This window comes from Heptranchias perlo, chromosome 10, assembly GCF_035084215.1.
Source record: "Heptranchias perlo isolate sHepPer1 chromosome 10, sHepPer1.hap1, whole genome shotgun sequence".
Lineage (NCBI taxonomy): Eukaryota > Metazoa > Chordata > Chondrichthyes > Hexanchiformes > Hexanchidae > Heptranchias > Heptranchias perlo.
The window spans coordinates 82,241,247-82,262,679 of NC_090334.1; the positions used below are offsets into that span (position 1 = coordinate 82,241,247).

At 43.7% G+C, this 21,433-nt stretch overlaps 1 protein-coding gene across 3 annotated transcripts in view; it reads right to left on the bottom strand.

Moving 5' to 3' along the window:
- jag2b (jagged canonical Notch ligand 2b) overlaps nucleotides 1-21,433 on the bottom strand; it is a 153,805-nt gene that overhangs the window by 100,527 nt on the left and 31,845 nt on the right. For all 3 annotated transcript variants that reach the window (XM_067992093.1, XM_067992094.1, XM_067992095.1), the window contains one exon: nucleotides 4,397-4,448. In XM_067992093.1, coding sequence (XP_067848194.1) covers nucleotides 4,397-4,448 — 52 coding nt within the window. The remainder of the gene's footprint in view (nucleotides 1-4,396; nucleotides 4,449-21,433) is intronic.

Sequence of the window (21,433 nt, forward strand, 5' to 3'; positions counted from 1 at the left end):
ACTCCCCAAAGCCTTTCCACCATCTACAAGGCACAAGTCAGGAGTGTGATGGAATACTCTCCACTTGCCTGGATGAGTGCAGCTCCAACAACACAAGAAGCTCGACACCATCCAAGATAAAGCAGCCCGCTTGATTGGCACCCCATCTATCACCCTAAACATTCACTCCCTTCACCACCGGCGCACTGTGGCTGCAGTGTGTACCATCCACAGGATGCACTGCAGCAACTCGCCAAGGCTTCTTCGACAGCACCTCCCAAACCCGCGACCTCTACCACCTAGAAGGACAAGAGCAGCAGGCACATGGGAACAACACCACCTGCACGTTCCCCTCCAAGTCACACACCATCCCGACTTGGAAATATATCGCCGTTCCTTCATCGTCGCTGGGTCAAAATCCTGGAACTCCCTTCCTAACAGCACTGTGGGAGAACTGTCACCACACGGACTGCAGCGGTTCAAGAAGGCGGCTCACCACCACCTTCTCGAGGGCAATTAGGGATGGGCAATAAATGGTGGCCTCGCCAGCGACGCCCACATCCAGTGAACGAATATAAAAATTTTTTTTTTTTAAAAAAGGTGAAGACCAGCCTTCTTTCTCTTCCATCAACCACCACACTGAACAAGCAAATTCTTGCAGGAGTCCCGACACAGGAGACTTTTTATTTAAAAAGCGCAATATCAATCCGGCTGATCACTGGCTACATCTCAATCTATAGACATGTAAACAGGAAATTGTCCAGATCTCCAGGTGCCCTCAGCAGGCAAAGATTCATTCAACCGCTATACCTCACCCATTCCAACCTTTTCATCCAAGATATTTAAAGATGAATTTTATGCCAGTACCAATGTCACCACAAGTTGCACAATGCAATTGGTGGAAGTGGATTCAATAGTAACTTTCAGAAGGTAATCAAGCTCCCATGGCGTTGTACGCCAGGGCGATATCGAATTAGCCACTCATTATACACCAGGTCCAACCTTCCTGTCCACTGAAGTGAATGGAACGGAGAATCGGTTGGGACATATAATGGGCGGATAATTTGATATCGTCCTCTTTACACTGTCCCCGAAAGAGACAAAACCAAGTGTCAACTTCAGGAGAAGCTGGGTTAGAGGCCAAAAGGAAAATTAGACCAGGCACAAATGGATAATCCAGTCACCATTTGATCATACATTGTCCTTATTTATCATCTCCCCTTGTTTCCTTTATTATTACAGCACCTCCAATGCCAGAAGAATGCAATTACACAGTGACAAATTTATATAAGAAGCTTCCATTATAAATGTGGACATAGGAATTTATAATGGAAAACTGAGAGGCAGTGTGAACAGATGCAGGATGTTTGTTATAGACAGAAGTGGTACGACATTACTGATTTCTTGCACAAGGGAGACTGCTAGAGAATGAAACTCTCTTATCTACTCATTCTCAGCGCTGAACACGGCCCAAGTCAGTTAAATGCAGATTAGGTCTTCCATCTACACTGCCCAATGAGCCACTGCAGCAACGAAGCACTCATTTCCCACAGGCATTCATGGGACTGCACTGGATGATTTAGTGGGAAGCAGTTCCATGATGAACACAAGAAACTGGCTTCAGACATTTGAGTACACACATCAATCCCATGGTTTTGTAGAAGTGGAAGGACTGTAATGTTGTCACTAGGCTTAATGTAGTGGCATCATAGATAATAGAATCTCATAGCACAGAAGGAGACCATTTAGCCCATTGCACCTGCTCTTTGAAAGAGTTATCCAATTAGTCCCACACTGATTTTTCCCCATAGCCTTGCAAATGTTTCCTTCTCAAGTATATATCCAATTCCCTTTTAGAAGTTATTATTGAATCTGCTTCCACCGCCCTTTCAGGCAGTGCATTCCAGATAATCACTCGCTGCGTAAAAACTCTAATCTCCCCCTTGATTCTTTTGCCAATTATCTTAAATCTGTCTCCTCTGGTTATTGAACCTCCTGCCAGTGGAAACAGTTTCTCCCTATCTACTCTATTAAAACCCTTCATAATTTTGAATACCTCTATTAAATCTCCCCATAACTTTCTCTGCTGCAAGAGCAACCCTAGTTTCTCGCATCTCTCCAAATAACTGAAGTCCCTCATCCCTGATACCATGTTGATAAATCTCCTCTGCACACTCTCCAAGGCCTTCACATCCTTTCTAAAGAGTGGTGCCCAAAACTGGACACAATGCACCAGCTGAGGCCTAAACAGTAATTTATGAAGGTTCAGCACAACTTTGCTTTTGTATTCTATGCCTCTATTTATAAAGCCCAGGATCCCATATGCTTATATGCTTCTTTTTAAAAAAAAGCCATATCAACTTGTCCTGCCACTGTCAAAGATTTATTTGGGGGGGGGGGGGGGGGGGGAAGAAAATCACCTTAATGCCCCTTTTAATCCATCCCTCAAACTGCTCCACCACCACTAAACCTGTACCAATTAGTACTTCACCCCAGTGTTACACAATTCAAAATACTCTCTCCAGACACAACCCAAGTTTGAAAGGACAAACATTTATAATTGGACAGTGCTTTTCACACTTCATTTGGCCGTGGGACATGGGATTTTTAAAAAACTAACATTACATTTGTTTGAATACCTACTGGCAACACCAAGTCACTGTGCCACTCTGTCCTCTTGCAACCCAATTCTGTTGGCAAAGCTTAAGAGGGGGTAGAACAAACCAACAGCTACAAAGCCTATATCCAATTGTTTAGTAGCAATGCAAGAGATCAGACTGCCTCAATCTTACCACTCAGGACCCCTTACTGGAAAACTATTCCAAACACAGTGATTACCAGAGACCGAAAGGAAGGTTGTATTCACCATAAGTGGGTCAGGGGTCACCTGAAGCATTTGAAGAATTACAGCCTTGTAATGGACTCACATGCCTCTATTATTCTAAGCATACTAAACTTGGGCAGGTATCACCACCTTTAATCTCAACCTCAAATGACAGTATCTCCCTTACACCCAGAGCAACAATAACCAAGACATCCTTTGACACGATTACATGCAGTTCAGTATAAATCAGTTTGTATAGAAGCTTAGTTGTTTAATATTAGCTCCCTACACAATATTGTCACTTACTCCTCCCAGCCCCAAAGAAAAAAGTAATTGTATTTATATCACACCTTTCACAACTACAGGACATCCCAAAGCAATTTACATGCAATGAAGTACTTTTTGAAGTGTAGTCACTGTTGTAAGGTAGGAAACACATCAGCCAATTTGCACACAGCAAGGTCCCACAAAGCAATAAGAATGACCAATCTGTTTTTCTCCCCCAGTGATGGTGGTTGAGGGATAAATATTGTCCAGCACACCAGGGAGAATTCCAGCAGCCTCCATTTTAAATTTGTCCCATTCTCCCCATCACCGTGGCACAGGCAATCTTCTCCCATACTGCTGCCTGTGGCACACGAGTCAGTCAATCTGTGGGTAGCTCACCCACTAATTTGGAGAGAAGAACAAGGAAGCAATAACCTGCCACCACCTTCTCCATTTTCCTCTCTGAAAACAATTGGGACCAAATGTGGAGGTGGAAAGAGCACGTGCACATCTGTACCCTTGGCAACGCCATGCGATTGTACAAATGTAGAGTGAGGGCCAAGGAGCACGTTAACACCAAGAAAACAGATTGTAAATGAATTGATCACAGGATGGCACCAGAGTTCTTTAATGCAATGGTTCTATTTGAAAAGGAGCACAAAAAGATGGTGTTTAACCAAACATATTCTAGACTGTTCCATTTTTGAGTCACTTCACTATTATTTCCTCAGTGTGCAGTATTGAGTTTTGAACTGAAAGGAAACTTAAATTCCAGTTTGATCACAAAATTTTTTTTTTAACGTCGATTTTGTTTAATTTATTTTGATGTGTTTTGCATTGTTTGAGATGAAGAATTCATTGGAGGCAAGTGGAATACTCTTCCCCATCTAGAACATCTAGTGTCAATATCAGCACTCCCAGGACAGGTACAGCATGGGTTAGATAGAATTGTCACTTGGGCAAGGTACCAGGTATGCATGGAATCCCTGCAATTGGCAGATGTTTCAGAAAAGGGGAGGAAAGAAAAAAAATGTGAAATGCATGGGTGGGGAGAATTATTTACAGTTCATTTTTTTTAAACAAAAATTTAAATTGTCAAATATGCGCACAGTTTACAATTAGTCGCAGTAAAACATTTCAGGAATTAGGACTCCACTGATTGCATGTCTGGGCTCCTCAGACTTCTCTTCCCCAGTTCTAATTTACCCGTGGCAAATGCATAACATGACACACCTTTGCAAAAATATGTGGGGTTTTTTTTGTTAAAAAGGCATAGGCCCAAACAAGTTACAGAAATGCCTCCGAAGAGTAGTTTCGGGTACTCACTAGTTGTTGCATTGTCCTGGTCCCATGCTTCCACTATTAATGTGTATGACCTCTGCGAAGGAAAGAAAGCAAAGAATTTCTGATTAGAAATTTGTAGATGGAAAATATGGCAATATTTCAACTCATGGCTACGAGATTTCTAACATCCTATGGCACTATTCGAAGGCGTTCTCCCAGTGTTCTGTCCAATATTTACCCCTCAACCATCAAAAAAAAATCATAATATCTGGGCATGACATTGCTGTTTGTGGGATCTTGCTGTGCGCAAATTGGCTGCAGCATTTCTTACATTACGACAGTGACTACAGTTCAAAAAGTACTTCATTGGCTGTACAGCGCTTTGGGACCTCCTCAGGTCAACATACAACTTGTATGTTAAACTTGCATAGAACCTTGGTTAGACCACATGGAGTACTGTGAACAGTTGTGGTCTTCATATTATAGAAAGGATGTAGAGGCATTGGAAAGGGTGCAAAAAAGATTCAAAAGGATGATACCAGATCTGAGAGGATATCTTTATCGGGAAAGGCTAAACAGGCTGTGGCTCTTTTCTCCGAAAAAAGAGAAGGCTGAGGGGCGACCTGATAGAACTCTAAGATAACGACAGGGTTTGATGGGGTAGATGTAGAGATGTTTTCACTTGTTGGGGAGTCCAAAACTAGAGGTCATAAATATAAAATAGTCACTAAGAAATTCAATAGGGAATTTAGGAGAAACTTCTTTACCCGAAGAGTGGTAAGAATATGGAATGCACTACCACAAGGAGCAGTTGCAGCAAATAATGTAGATGAATTAAGGGGAAGCTAGATAAGCACATGGGGGAGAAAGGAATAGAAGGATATCCTGATAGGGTTGGATGAATTGGGCAGTAGGAGGCTTGTGTGGAACACACACTGACATGGACCAGTTGGGCCGAATGGCCTGTTTCTGTGCTGTAGTTTCGATGTAACTCGACGAGATTGTGAAAGGCACTATATAAATGCAAGTCTTTTTTTATCTTGTTCCCCCTTCAGACAGGTTTTTGATGCTCAGAACCCAAAAACTTCTAGATCCAGTTAAGAGGCAGCCAGTATGTTTGCTGTTGGGCTGCTATTTGCCCTCCAACAAAGGACATCTATTCTCATTTATCTCCTTGAGAGCAGCTGAGGCATTCCTGCTGCTGGGACTACAATTCAGCACCAGCTCAGCTCAGTTGAGTTGATAGTGCTGTCACCCAACTCAGAAGGTTGCAGGTTCCATTTCACAGGAACATGGATGAAAATAGACCAAGGTCCATCTAGTTCACTTTCTCCCATCCTGATAATCACATGATACAATGATAATGGAATTATTGACTAATCTCAGCAATCAATCTCTATTAGTCTACAACAGACCCAGACATGAGGTGAGGAAAACCCCGTAGTGGAGAGCTTTGGAAACCACAGGTCCAAAGTCACCTGTTCCTCCCGAGCCTGTTACACTTACGACGTCATTTCTCAAATTACTCAGCGTAGCCAAAAATGTTACTTTCTGCAAGAAATCTATCAAATTTGCATTTGAATGAATCAAAACTATCTGCTTCCACCGTCTCTCTAGGGAGCCTGTTCCATAGATTGACCACTCGCTCACTGAAATATTGTTTCTGCAGATTAGTTTAGAATTTACCCCTTCAAACGCAGGCTGTGACACCTCTGGTTCTACTGTTCTGGGCAAGATGAAATAGCGTCACTGTTGACATCCAGTCCCTTTGGAATCCTAAAAACAGCATTCATAGCACCTCTCAACCTTCTCTTTTCCAGTGAGAACATGCCCAATTCACACAATCGCTCTCCAATCAAATCAGTTCATCCCCTCAATAATTCTTGTTGCTCTCTTCTCTATTGCAGAATTTGAATATATAATCCATGCCAGCACTCCACTGCAACACTGGAGGGGGTGCTGCACTGTCAGAGGTGCCATCCTTCAGATGAGGCATTAAACTGAAGCCCTGTCCTGTCCCCTGATTCCTGTATTTCAGGTGAATGGTAAAGATCCCATGACACTGTTAGAAGAGCAGCAAGTTGACCTGCTGTGCTGAACAATCCTGCCTGAACCAATATCAAAACAAATACAACCAGTCATTCATAAGCTGATGTTGTATTCGGCCTTGGCAATGTTCCATTTGGAGTACTGTTCAATTTTTGTCTTCATATTACCAAACAAATGTAGAAGTATTGGAGAGGGCCCGGAAGAGGGCTACAAGACTAATTCCTGAATTCAGGGGAGTAAGTTATATGAAAAGATTGTGCTCTCTGTGACTTTACTTTGGCAAAGAGGAGGATGACGGCAGGCTTGATAGCAGTCTTCCCAGATTCTCATGTGTATGGAGAATTTAGACCCAAGAAAACAGGATTCAAAGACTAGAGGACACAGCTAACGTTAAGGACGTCAAAAGAAAATAGGAGATTTAAGGAATATTTAATTTTGGTAAGAGGGTGTCAGTAAAAGTGACTATGAAGCTGTCGGATTGTTGCAAAAACCCAACCCCAAGCCCATATCCTTTAGGGAAGGAAACTCTGCCGTCCTTACCCGGTCTAGGCTTTTTGGCGACTCCAGTCCCACACTAACGTGGTTGACTCTTAGCTGCCCTCTGAACTGGGCTGAGCAAGTCACTCAGTTGCATAAAACAGAAGGTCCACCACCACCACCTTCTCTGGGCAAGGAGGGATGAGCAATAAATGATTGCCTTGCCAGCAACACCCACATCCCCAGAATAAATTAGCTTTAATATTTGGTCACCTTTTAATTTTTTTTCTCTGCCAATTTTTTCTCCTCTTGCTCTAGTACAGTTGCACAGGCACCTTTCAGTTCTTTGCCCCAATTATCCATTCCTCACGAGACCAGGCTTTTTAATACATCAATATTAGGCTCACACAAGACAGCCCCTCTAAAAATATTCTTCCAGATCCTTACACTCACTGGCCATGTCACAATTTCAATCTAAACCAGAGAGAGTAGGTTCCATCACATAACCAAACCCCATTTGAAAAAAAAAACTAGGGAATAACTTGATAGTGGAGATAGCAACTTTTGCTTTGGTGAAAAGATGACCAAAAGGGGAACATTACAATGCTCAGACTGCTGCAGCACCATTTGGACTAGTACAAGTCCAAACACTACACTGGCTTGTATCTATGTCCCTCCTTCCTACAGTTGTGGTTTGCCTTGCAATCATACTCTGGGTTAGCCTTTCCCATTCCATGTAATATCTTCCATGCTGATTAAGGGCCCCTCTGATTCTCCTCATATCAAGACCGAAATGTTAGTTTTTCTGGCCTTTCCTCATTGGCCCTTCTCTGCATCACTTCTAAGACTTGGAGCTTTCCCTGGTGCTTCAGTGACCAAAACTGATTACAGTATTCAAGTTGCAGCCTTAACAACAGCAACAATAACTACTTGCATTTATATGGCACCTTTACCATAATAAAACATCCCAAGGCACTTCACAGGAGCATCGGACAAAATTTGTCAGCGAGCCAAAGGAGATATCAGGACAGCTTGGTCAAAGAGTTAGGTTTTAAGGAGTGTCTTAAAGGAGGAGAGAGAAGTAGAGGGGCGGGGAGGTTTAGGGAGGGAATTCCAGAGCTTAGGACCAAAACAACTGAAGGCACGACCGCCAATGGTGGGCGAAGGGAGCGGTGGTTAGAATCATAGAATGGTCACAGCACGGAAGGAAGCCATTCGGCCCAAGTCTATGCCGGCTCTATGCAAGAGCAATCCAATTAGTCCCACTCCCCCGCCCTTTCCCTGTAGCCCTGTAAATTTTTTCCTTTCAAGTACTTATCCAGTTCCCTTTTGAAGGCTATGAGTGAATCTGCCTCCACCATCCCCTCGGGCAGTGCATTCCAGATCCTAACCACTTGTTACATAAAAAAGTTTTTCCTCATGTCACCTTCGGTTCTTTTGCCAATCACCTTGCAAATCTATGCCCTCTGGTTCTTGTTCCTTCTGCCAACTGGAACAGTTTCTCTATCTAACCTGTCTGGACCCTTCATGATTTTAAACACCTCTATCAAATCTCCTCACAATCTCTTCTGTTCCAGGGAGAACCCCAGCTTCTCCAGTCTATCCACGTAACTAAAGTCCCTCATCCCTGAAATCATTCTAGTAAATCTCCTCTGCTCCCTCTCGAAGGCCTTCACATCTTTCCTAAAGTGCGGTGCCCGGAACTGGACACAATACTCCAGCTGTGGGCAAACCAGTGTTTTATAAAGGTTTATGACTTCCTTGCTTTTGTACTCTATGCCTCTATTTATAAAGCCCAGGATTCCGTACGCTTTTTAAACCGCTTTCTCAACCTGCCCTGCTACCTCCAACTATTTTGCACATATACCCCCAGGTCTCTGTTCCTGCACCCCTTTTAGAATTGTGCCCTCTAGTTTATATTGCTTCTCCTCGTTCTTCCTACCAAAATGTATCACTTGGTATTTTTCTGCGTTATGGGCTGGGATGGACAAGCACAATGCAGATTGGTGGCTCCGGTGTCAATCCTAACCTCAGCAATGCATCTATTAGGAGTCATTTTTAGCTCCTAAGCGGATGCAACACTGGAGCTTTTGGGTGATTCCCCGTGATTGTGTCTACTGCCCTTTTACAAAGATATGACCCAGCTTTGTCACTGTCGGGAGAAACTCTCCCACAGGAGAGAGATGGGAGCATGAGGCGGGGCATTCTTAGGCCATCGTTCAGTACCTCCAAATGCCTGGTTTCAGAGCTTCTGCAGTACAAGACTGAGATTAACTTGCTTAGTGATATATGGGATGAAGTGACCAAATAAATGCACAAAAATATTGAGAGAAAACCTTTTCCTCCTCCCTTCCCCCCCACCCCACCCTTTAAACCAACCACCTACCCACCTTATTATAATCCCTTCTCTCTCTCAAACACACAATTAGCTCCTGAACCCATTTATCCTGCCCACTTCTAGACTGGACTTTCTCCACCCCAACACCTCCAATATATGCTAGGATGGGATCAAGACCGCCACTAATACCTCTTCAAATGGTTAACTAGTGGAATCAATAAACACTTAGCAAACAGGCAGCCTAGGATTCCTGGCCCACATTTAAAATCACACTTGAAAAAAAGAAATTAAACCCACAAACACACGTTGCACACAAGCAAGTCACTACATCACCCAGAACAAAGCAGCACAAGCCACATTCACACAACTCCTGGTACCCCAATAACATTACACTCCTCTTCACACCCCACCCCTCCCTCTTTCAAGGGCTTTAGGAGCCCTAAGTAGGTTCACACTACAGTGAACATCCAATTTATGCTCCAATTATGGGAACAGTCTTCATCTAATTTCTGGTAGGTATGATTAGTCACCACAAAATTGTCTACAATTCATCACTAATTGGAAATATCACAAGAATCTACAAGGGTGGAGAGAAAGGTCAGACTGGTGCGGTAGGGGCCATATTCTGGAGACTGGGATTCACACCATACCCCTCAATCGTCACTGTGTTCAAAGGTGGAACTTGGAATAGTGCTTGGGGTGGGACACACTTTTCACTATGACTTTGCCAGCTTCTTTGCTCACCAGCACAGTTTAATGTTGGAGCTACCAGATTAAAAGGAGACATTTGAAAGATATGGGTGGTTCATTATTCAGACACTATATAGAGGGAGTTGAACACTTTCTAACCTATGGGACGGTGTAGAGGGAGCTTTACTCTGTATCTAACCCATGCTGTACCTGCCCTGGGAGTGTTTGATGTTGACACAGTGGGGCAAATGAAATCCAATCATCTTTCACTTTGAACAGCACAAATATTCAAAGATGTTAATAGCTGCCAACTGATTTATAATAAAATGCTCCACATGATACAGATCAACACAATTCACACCAATATCCACAGAACTAATCACCCAATGAGCTTGTTAACTGAACTGCTGTTTACAGGAACCTCCATTTAAGAAAGATGGAGGAACAAATTCACCCGATAGACTAAGGCACAGTCATGAGCACACCTTAATTTCTATCAAGTTACCAGAGGAACTGCTGAATTCAGACCAGCGTCTTCAATCAGGAAGTCTGCAGCACCATTTCAAAACTCTGCGGCAAATAACCTGCCACATAAACAAGGTTAATGGATAATCAAAGCAAAAATGGAGAAAAAAGGAGCGACATCATACACTTGGCCACACAGGTCAGGAAGGTCCCAGGTTGGAATCCCAGCCTGTGTTGAACTCATCCATCTCTGGTGGGGGTGGTGGTGCATTAGTGACACTACAATTAACAGTTGCTGGGGTGGGGGGGTGGAGAAGAGGGGAAGCCAGGCTCCCATTCCTGATCCCTGCTGGAAAGTGCACATCAATTAAGAATAGAAGTGGAATCAGCTGTAATCCCCTTTCCCCAGCCTACCAACACAGCATGTGAATTCATGCATGAAAAAGATGACCTACTGGAATGGTACACTGCCCAGGTAACCAAATCTCACCACAAGTCCTACATTCAGGAATGGAGAGTAGAAAATTGGGAACAGTTTTTTTTTTAAAAACACAAAAACAACATTAAGTGTCCCAACGCCTAGTTGTGGTTTGGCTGGTCCATTAATTTATTAAACATGTGATGCAATAAAAGGCAGGCTCCTCTGCGTAAGAAACTCCATTAATTGGGATTCTAAGGTCCAGTCGGAGGCCATTAGACTGGAGCCTGCCAAGGACACGAGCTAATGCTGCAATTTTGATTTGGAGTCTCCGGGGACTCGCATTATCAAATCACGAGCTTAGAGATACCCGCAGTCCTTTCGCTCACGGATTAAGGATTCAGTGAAGCAGACACGAGGCAAAGGTGGAAAGCAACAAAACACCTTGTTGAGAAGCTCAGACAGGGAGAATATTGGTAAGTATTATAAAGATATACTGGAGTGAGGGGGGAAGCTGTTTTTAAGCAGAAGGAACATGTTGCATTTCACCAACTTCCTTGTCCAAGGTATAAACAAAGGTCACTCAGACCCTGAACAATTCAGTACCTTCCACAGTCTCATTGTTGTAAATGAGGGCGTCAACACTAAATAAGAGAGTTTGGCCTCCTTACAGCCAACATACTTTGACAGTGCGCCATGTTCAAGGTCAGTCTATAGGCTCCGTTACTGAACAACATCGCACGGCAGTTTTTAAAAAAGAAAATATGCAGAGTGGGGAAGATTTAATACAGCATGTCCTATGGGATGACATTAAACCAGTTTCTTAACTGTAAGCTGGTCTTCAAACCTTCTTCCCCAATGAAAAACCCTTCAAGTGACCACTAAAATAAGCACAAATTCCCTAAGGAATCCTTCAAGAATCTGGTCTCAAAACACAAAAGCAAGACTTCAAGCAAAAATGTCACGTCTGTGCCTGCTTATTTCCAGTCTCCCGCCCGTTGAGCACTTCTGATTCTAGGATTCAATCTCCCTCCTTTCTCCCAGGCATACTAGCTCCCACCAGTATCAAATAACATCATTGATCTCCAGCAAGTCTCCATTGGAAGAATGATGCTTTTATGCAGCGAGTGTTCAGTGCCTACATTTCAGGGCTAGGGTGTGGCTCTGGTGGTCCAGTTTGGGCCACATTTCACAATGCGTCATTATTCCATCACAAGGAAACATATACAAAATGCCCCCAGAGAGGTCGCTCAGCTCATCAGTAGGAGAATAAACTCACTGCCTCACAACAGTGACCTGCTGCATGAACACTGCTTCCAAGGTCATCAGAGACCTCTAGCCATCATGGGCAGGGTACTACTTTACCTTAGTATCTAAACCCATATATTTTTGCCTCTTTGCATGTGTAATATCTGCCACAGCCCATAAACTAATCCAAATGACACACTCATTAATTCAACCAATGTCACTAGTGACACAATGAATATCCCTCTCATGTCTCAGCTAGTTAGGCAGTGAGCAACTGAACCCTACACAGAGTCCCAAGTTCAATTCCCAGTTGTGCTGAGTTGGCTGATCATGGCAGCAGGAGCAATACAATTGGACTCAGCAATCTTGGCCTACAGAAGGACTTAATATCCACTCCCTTCGCAACCAGCATGCTACAGCTGCAGTACATATGATCTTCAGGATGTGCTAAAGCAACTCAAACGTTACCTCAACAGCATTTCCTTCCTTGGCAACCTCTACCAACACCAAGGACAAGGGTAGCAATGTCATGGGAACACCATCATCTCCAAGTCACACACCCAGCCTGACTTGGATGTACATTGCCACTCCTTCTTTGTCATTGGGTCAAAGTCCAGGAATCCCCTAACACCATTGGAGTATCACCAAAAAGACTGCAGTGGTTCAAGAAGGCCCACCACCTTAACATAACTAGGGATGGGCAGCAAATGCGATAATGAAGCAATCCATGCCCGCATCCTGGGGGTCACCATTGACAAGAAACTAAACTGGACCAGCCATATAAATACTGTGTCTACAAGAGCAGGTCAGAGGCTGGGTATTCTGCAGCGAGTGACTCACCTCCTGACTCCCCAAAGCCTTTCCATCATCTACAAGGAATAAGTCAGGAGTGTGATGGAATACTCTCTACTTGCATGGATGAGTACAGCTCCAACAACACTCAAGAAGCTCGACACCATCCAGGACAAAGCAGGCCGCTTGATTGCCACCCCATCCACCACCCTAAACATTCACTCCCTTCACCACCGGCACACTGTGGCTGCAGTGTGTGCCATCCACAGGATGCACTGCAGCAATTCGCCAAGGCTTCTTTGACAGCACCTCCCAAACCCACGACCTCTACCACCTAGAAGGACAAGGGCAGCAGGCACATGGGAACAACACCTGCACGTTCCCCTCCAAATCACACACCATTCCAACTTGGAAATATATCGCTGTTCCTTCATAGTCGCTGGGTCAAAATCCTGGAACTCCCTACCCAACAGTACTGTGGGAGAACCTTCACCACAGGACTGCAGCGGTTCAAGAAGGCGGCTCACCACCACCTTCTCAAGGGCAATTAGGGATGGGCAATAAATGCTGGCCTTGCCAGCGACACCCACATCCCATGGACGAATAAAAAAAATGCGGCAGCCAATTAGCGCACAGCAAAGACCCACAAAACGTAATGAGATAATGACCAGATAATCTGTTTTTAAGCGATGATACGATGTGGGTTGAGGGATAAGTATTGGCCAGGACACCAGGGAGAACAGGAGGATGAGGGGAGGAAAGGGGGAAAATTCAGAAGGATTAACAGAGAGTCTGGAACAGAGAAAGGAAAAGAGGAGTGATGTGGCACATGGCAGACTGGTCAGAAAGGCAAAAGCCCATGGGATACAGGGAAATGTGGCGAATTGACTCAGTAACAGGAAACAAAGGGTAAAAGTCGATGGATGTCTTTGCAAATGGAAATCCATTTCAAGTGCTGTGCCACAGAGCTCAGTGTTGGGGCCCTTGCTGTTTGTGGTATATATTAATGATTTGGACTTGAATGTAGGGGGCATGATTGGCAAATTTGCTGACAACACAAAAATTGGCCCTGTAGTTGATAGTGGAGAGGATAGCTGTAGACTCCAAGAAGATATCAATGGGTTGGTGGAGTGGGCGGAAAAGTGGCAAATGGAGTTCAACCCGGAGAAGTGTGAGGTAATCACTTAGGGAGGGCAAACAGTAAAAGGGAATATGCAGTAAATAGGAATATATTGAGGGGTAGAGGAAGTGAGAGACCTTGGAGTGCATGTGCACAGGTCCCTGAAGGTGGTAGTACAGGTAGATAAGGTTGTGAAGAAGGCAAACGGAATGCTCTCAGTTATTATCCGAGGTATAGAATACAAAAGCAGGGATGTAATGATGGAACCGTATAAAACGCTGGTAAGGCCACAGCTGGAGTATTGTGGTGACCAGAACTGTGCACATTACAGGAAGGATGTAATTGCTCTGGAGAGAGTGCAGAGAAGATTTACAAGGATGTTGCAGCTACAAAGAGAGAATGGATAGGTTGGGGTTGTTTTCCTTGTAGCTGGGGAGGCTGAGGGGAGACTTGATTGAGGTATACAAAATTGTGAGGGGCCTAGATAGAGTAGACAGGAAGTACCTGTTTCCCCTAGCAGAGAGTTCAAGAACTAGAGGACATAGATTTAAGCTGACTGGTAGAAGGATTAGAGGGGACATGAGGAAAAACTTTTTTACCTGGAGGGTGGTGGGTGTATGGAATTTGCTGCCCGAATTGGTGGTAGAGGCAGGGACCCTCAACTCTTTTAAAAAGTACCTGGACCTGCACCTAAGTGCTATAAGCTGCAGGGCTACGGACTGGGTGCTGGAAGGTGGAATTACAATGGGCACCTGGTTGTTCTTTGAGCTGGCGCGGACACGATGGGCTGAATGGCCCCCTTCTGTGCTGTATCTTTTCTATGGTTGAGAGAGAGAAAAAGAACCCACGGTCGCCTTCTCTCTGCTGGTCACTACCCACCTGTGTTTATGCTCACCTTACCCAAGTTATCGGAAGATTATCCAGACCAAACAACTGGCAATTAATCAATAAATAAATACACACTCATTTAGTGTCGGACAGGACTCAAATGGCTAGTTAGAATAAAAACATGAAATTTTACATTTTAAAAATGGCAACACCGGATCGGTTTTAAATTTAAGACCAGTGTCTGTATTTACCACTGCAATGCTGGGTCCCGCCAATCAGATAGACAGGAATAGAATCAGAGAGCAGATCTCAGTAACATTATAATCAAAACCAAAGCATTGTCATCCCCACAGCTAATAGCCACATTCCTCAGTATGCGACACAACCAATGTTTCAGGCTGAGCCAGACTTCATGACCTCTGTATTCCTATTCGACCTCAAGTTGAGCTTCCAACTCCTCTCCTTCTCTGTCACAAAGACTGCCTATTTCCACCTCGATATCACCCAACTCCATTACTACCCCAGCCCTTCTGCTGCTACAATGCTGATCCAGGCCTTTTGTCAACTCCAGACTCTATTCCAATGCTCTCCTGGCCTGCCTCCCATTCCCCACCCTCCGTTAACCTTCAGTTCATCCAAAACTCTGCTGCCCGTATCCTAGCCTACACCAACTCCCAACTAACCCATCACACCCCTGTGCTTGCTGAGCTACACTGGCTACCGGTCTCCCAATGCCTCAGATTTAAAGTTCTCATCCAACTCTAAATTGAGAGTGTTTTTTGATGAGGTAACAGCAGGTAGATGAGGGCAATGCAGTTGATGGTGTATATGGACTTCCAAAAGGAGTTTTATAAAATGCTGCATAACAGGCTTGTCATCAGGATCGAAGCCCATGGAATAAAGGGGGCAGTAGCAGCATGGATACAGAATTGGCTAAGTAACAGGAAGCAGAGAGTGGTGAACAGTTGTTTTTCAGACTGGAGGGAGGTGCACAGTGGTGTTCCCCAGGGGCCAGTACTCAGAACACTGCTTTTCATGATATATATTAATGACTTGGATGTACAGGGCACAATTTCAAAATTTGCAGACGACACAAAACTTGGAAGTGTAGTGAACAGTGAGGAGGATAGTGAGACTTCAGGAGGACATGGACAGGCTAGTAGCATGGGCAAATACGTGGCAGATGAAATTTAACTCAAAAAATGCGAAGAGATACATTTCAGTAGGAAGAATGAGGAGAGGCAATATAAACTAAAAGATACAATTCTAAAAGGGATAAAGAAAGAGAGATCTGGGGGTATACTTACACAAATCTTTGAAGGTGGCAGGGCAGGTTGAGAAAGCAGTTTTAAAAAAGAATCAGAGGACCTGGGCTTTATAAATAGAGGCATAGAGTGCAAAAGAAAGGAGGTTCGACCATAGCTGGAGTACTGTGTCCAGTTCTGGGCACCGCACTTTAGGAAGGATGTGAAGGCCTTAGAGGGTGCAGAAGAGATTTACCAGAATGATTCCAGGAATGAGGGACTTCAGTTACATCAATAGACTGGAGAAGCTGGGGTTGTTCTCCTTGGAACAGAGATGGTTGCGAAGAGATTTGATAGAGGTATTCAAAATCATGAAGGGTCTAGACAGAGTAGATAGAGAGAAACTTTTCCCATTGGCAGAAGGGTCAAGAACCAAAGGACATAGATTTAAGACGACTGGCAAAAGAATCAAAAGGTGACATGAAGAAAAACTTTTTAAAAAACACAGCGAGTGGTTAGGATCTGGAATGCACTGCCCGAGGGAGTGGTGGAGGCAGATTCAATCATGGCCTTCAAAAGGGAACTGGATAAGTACTTGAGAGGAAAAAATTTACAGGGCTATGGGATAGGGTGGGGAAGCTGGATTGCTCTTGCATAGAGCTGGCATGGACTCAATGGGCCAAACGGCCTCCCTCCGTGCTGTAACCTTTGTGGTACCATGAAGTGTTTAAATCCCTTCATGACCATGCCCCTTCAGTGCACATTCTCCAAACTCCGTTCTTCCGATTCTGGCCCTGTGCATTTCCCCCAGCACCAACTTCCACCCCATTATTGACAGCTATGCTTCCCTATCCTCCTTTTCCTCCTCCAAGACGCACCTTAAAACCCATCTTTTTGACCAAGCCTCCCAATATCTCCTCCTTCGGCTTAGCGTCCATTTATTTCTGATTATACCTCTGAAGCACTTTGGGACGTTTTTCTATGTTAAAGGTGCTATATCATGGAAGAAGAAATAAATAAGGACAAGACTGAAACCAAAGAAAAAGGCATACACTAAGTACATAAACAGAGAGGATGACAAAAGGAATACAAAAAGGTTAGGAAAGAAGTCAAAAAATCATTTAGGAAGGCAAAGTGAAACTACAAAATTAAATTATCAAGGAATATAAAAAGTGAAGTATTCTACAGACACAAATAACAAGGGAAAAAAAATCAAGATAGGGATAGGGCCACGGCCACTAAGGGATACATGATAAACTCAGAGGTAATGATAGCGACGGGTAGAAATATTAAATTACTTCACCTCAGTATTTACCAGGGAGACTAATATGGTAGGCATGACATTAGAAGAGATCAAAAAAGATATTTAAGATAGAAAGAGGAGAAATAATTGATAAACTAATCAAACTTAGAGGGGATAAAACCCCTCCAAGTAGATCAAAAGAAGTTCGGGAAGAGATCACAGAAGTTCTAATGCATTATAGATACATAGCTAATGTGATTCCTATATTGAAAAGGGGAGATCAATAGACCAATTAGCTTGATGTCGGTGGTAGGAAAGATAACGGAATTCTTACTCAAAAGATGTAATAGAAAAACATTCAGAAACCAAAAATATAATAAAGATTAGTCAGTACAGATTTCAAAAGGGAAGGTCATGTTTGACCAACTTTATTGAATTCCTTGAAGTAGTAACAAAGGGTAGACAAGGGTAATGTAGTAAATGCAATATATTTGCAGTTTCAAAAGGCCTTCGATGAGGTACCACATAGTAGATTCATGACTAAGGTCAAGGGACAAGTAGCAGAATGGATAGCAAGCTGGCTACAAGACAGTATGCAGGTAAAGCAGGCAATTAGGAAAGCAAATGGAATGTTAGCCTTTATTGCAAGGGGGTTGGAGTACAAGAGTAAGGAAGTCTTACTACAAATTGTGTAGGGCTTTAGTGAGACCTCACCTGGAGTACTGTGTACAGTTTTGGTCTCCTTATCTAAGGAAGGATACACTTGCGTTGGATGCAGTGCAACAAAGGTTCACTAGATTGATTCCTGAGATGACAGGGTTGTCTTATAAAGAGGTTGAGTAGAATAGGCCTATACTCTCTGGAGTTTAGAAGAATGAGGGGTGATCTCATTGAAACATAAGATTCCGAGGGGACTTAACAGGGTAGATGCTGAGAGATCGTTTCCCTTGGCCAAAGAGTCTAGAACTAGACGGCATAGTCGTAGGATAAGGGGTGGGCCATTCAAGACTGAGGTGAGGAGGCATTCCTTCACAGAGAGTTGTGAATCTTTGAAATTCTCTACCCCAGATGGCTGTGGATGCTGAGTCATTGAATATATTCAAAGCTGAGATAGATAGATTTTTGGACTCTAGGGGAATCAAGAGATATGGAGATCAGGCGGGAAAGTGGAGTTGAGGTTTAAGTACAGCCATGATTTGACAGAATGGCACAGCAGGCTCGAGGGGCCATATAACCTACTCCTGATCCTATTTATATTCTTAAAACAGAAAACAGAGCAGGGGTTAAAGATAGTTACTCAGACTGCCAAAAAGGTAGGAAGTGGTGTTCCACAGGGATCAGTGCTGGGACCACTGTTTACCATTTACATAAACGATTTGGACTTGGGAATTTGAAGTAATTTGTAGACTACACCAAATTGGGGGGTGGGGTATAGTTAATACAGAGGACACGAATAAACTTGCAGAATGGGTGTGTAACGGCAAATGAATTTCAATATAGATAAGACTGCGGTGGTACATTTGGGTAGGAAGAATAAGGAGGCCCCACACATCTTAGAAAATAAGAGTCTAAATGGAGTAGAGGAGCAGAGGGATCTGGAGTACAGATACACAAAATCACTAAAAATAGTGAAGCAGGTTAGTAAGACCACACAAAAAAAAACCAAGCACTAAGGCATGAACCTTAGAAGGGATAGAATTGAAAAGCAGAGAAGTTATGTTAAACTTGTATAGAACCTTGGTGAGACTACACTTGGAGTACTGTGAACAGTTCTGGTCTCCATATTATGAAAAGGATATAGAAGAACTGGAGAAGGTGCAAAAAAGATTTACTAGGATGATACCAGAACTGAGATATATATCCATCAGGAAAGATTGAACAGGCTGGGGCTTTTTTCTCTAGAAAAAAGGCTATGGGGTGACCTGATAGAGGTCTTTAAGATTATGAAAGGGTTTGAAAGGGTAAATGTAGAGAAGATGTTTCCACTTGTGGGGGAGACCAGACCTAGGGGCCATAAATAAGATAATTACTAATAAATCCAATAGAGAATTCAGGAGAAACTTCTTTACCCAGAAAGTGGAACTAGCTACCACAAGGAGTAGTTGAGACAACTAGCATAAATGCATTTAAAGGGAAGCTAGATGAGGGAGAAAGGAACAGAATGATATGCTGATAGGATTAGATGAAGCTCGTGTGGAGCAGAAACGCCAGCATGGACCTGTTGGGCGATTGGCCTCTGCTATATATTCTATGTAGTAACTGCAAGCTGTTGTCCATTATCTCATAAGTTAGCAAGATTTTGAGTTTATTCAAACAGAAATGTAATCATGGGGGTCTCCCCACAGAAAATCAAAATCATCCCACATTCAACCAAGGAAGTTCATCCCACCAAAATCATTCTGCTTAAAATGGGGGGGGGGTAGAAGAATTAGTCCACCTAAACCCCATGGGGATTCCTTTGGGGTAGACTTCTTTGGTTCCTTTTAAAAGGTGCTTCATCAGTAACATGCAGACTATAAACTAATTTTATGAGGGAAAAAGCAGGCAAGTGGGACTAATTGGATAACTCTTTCAAAGACTGGCACAGTCACGATGGGCCGAATGGCCTCCTCCTGCACTGTATGATTCTATGATAAACACTGGTGCCAATGACATTGGCCAAATTTGAGGGACAATCAGATTGAGCTACTTTGGCAGTGCTGGACAGGACAGACCACCCCAATATCAGGGCAGGTCCATGGCTAAATCCACCTGCACAAGGTTCACATATTGCACAGTAGCTTTTGCCCCATCTCCTGCTCTCAACAGGGACTGGAGGCTGTCTGGGATAACAGCTTGCATTTATGTAGCAAAACGACCCAAGGTGCTTCATAGGAGCGATTGACAGAGCCACATAAGGAGACATTAGGACAGGTTACCAAACACTTGGTCAAAGAGGTAGGTTTTAAGGAGCATCTTAAAAAGGAGAACGGTAGAGTGGTTTAGGGAGGGAATTCTAGAGCTCAGGGCCTAGGCAGCTGAAGGCGTGGCCACCAATGGTGGAGTAATTAAAAATCAGGGATGCGCAAGAGGCCAGAATTGGAGGAGCGCAGAGGGTTGGTGGAGGTTACAGAGATGGGGAGGGGCGAGGCAATGGAGGGATTCGAAAACAAGGATGAGAACTTTAAAATTGAGGTGTTGCCGGACTAGGAGCACTAAAAAGGGAAAGTGGTGACAGTGAAGGCTCCCCCCAGCCTAAGCATGAATACAAAAAGTACCATTTGTCATTTTGGATTGGGCATGAAAGCAGCACCTCGTTTTCTCTTGTAACCACCATTGGTGAGGGCGGAAGAGCCCGGGCAATACGTCCAAATATTAAACTCAAGGCAAACCGCACTCCACCCAAACACCTGTTACAATCACTTATCAGTCAAGCCGTTTTGATGACTCAGACTCGCACAGACCAATTTCCCCCTAAAGTGCAACAGGCTGGCCCAACAGTCTCAAGAACTTCGTAGAGCCAATGAGGTACTGTTGACATGACGTCAACTGCGACTGTAGGAAAACATGACGGGTCATTGGTGAAGATCCCACCAAGAGAAAAAGATGAATGCTTTTCGGTGGTGATGGTTGAGGGAGGAAATTTTTTTATATAAATATTTAATTTATTCTTAACCGGAGTGGTTAGAATATGGAACTATCACACAAGTGTAGTTGAGGCCACTAGCATAGATGCATTTAAGAGGAAACTAGATAAACACGAGGGAGAAAGGAATAGAAGGATATGTTGATAAGGTTAGATGAAATAGGGAGGGAGGAGACTCATGTGGAGCATAAACACCAGCATAGACCAGTTAGGCCAAATAGCCTGATTCTGTGCTGTACATTCTATGTAAGGTTCATAGTTGCACTGGGGAAAAACAAAATTGTAAACCTAAAAGGAGACACTCTTTTCTCTCCCCCGCCGGTGACCAGGTCCTCTTAGCAGTAAATGCGAAAGGCAGCTCTACAAGGCATTCAGCTCTCGTTCCTTTCAACAGTTTATTCTGAACTCCCAAGGCTCAAAATTAGATTAGCGTGGGGCTGGAATTGGCAGCCCGACCGCTCCGGGATGGAAACACGACAGCTGTATGATTCAAGTAAGCAATGATGGGAAAAGGAGGGGTGGAGTTTTTAAACAATAAAAAA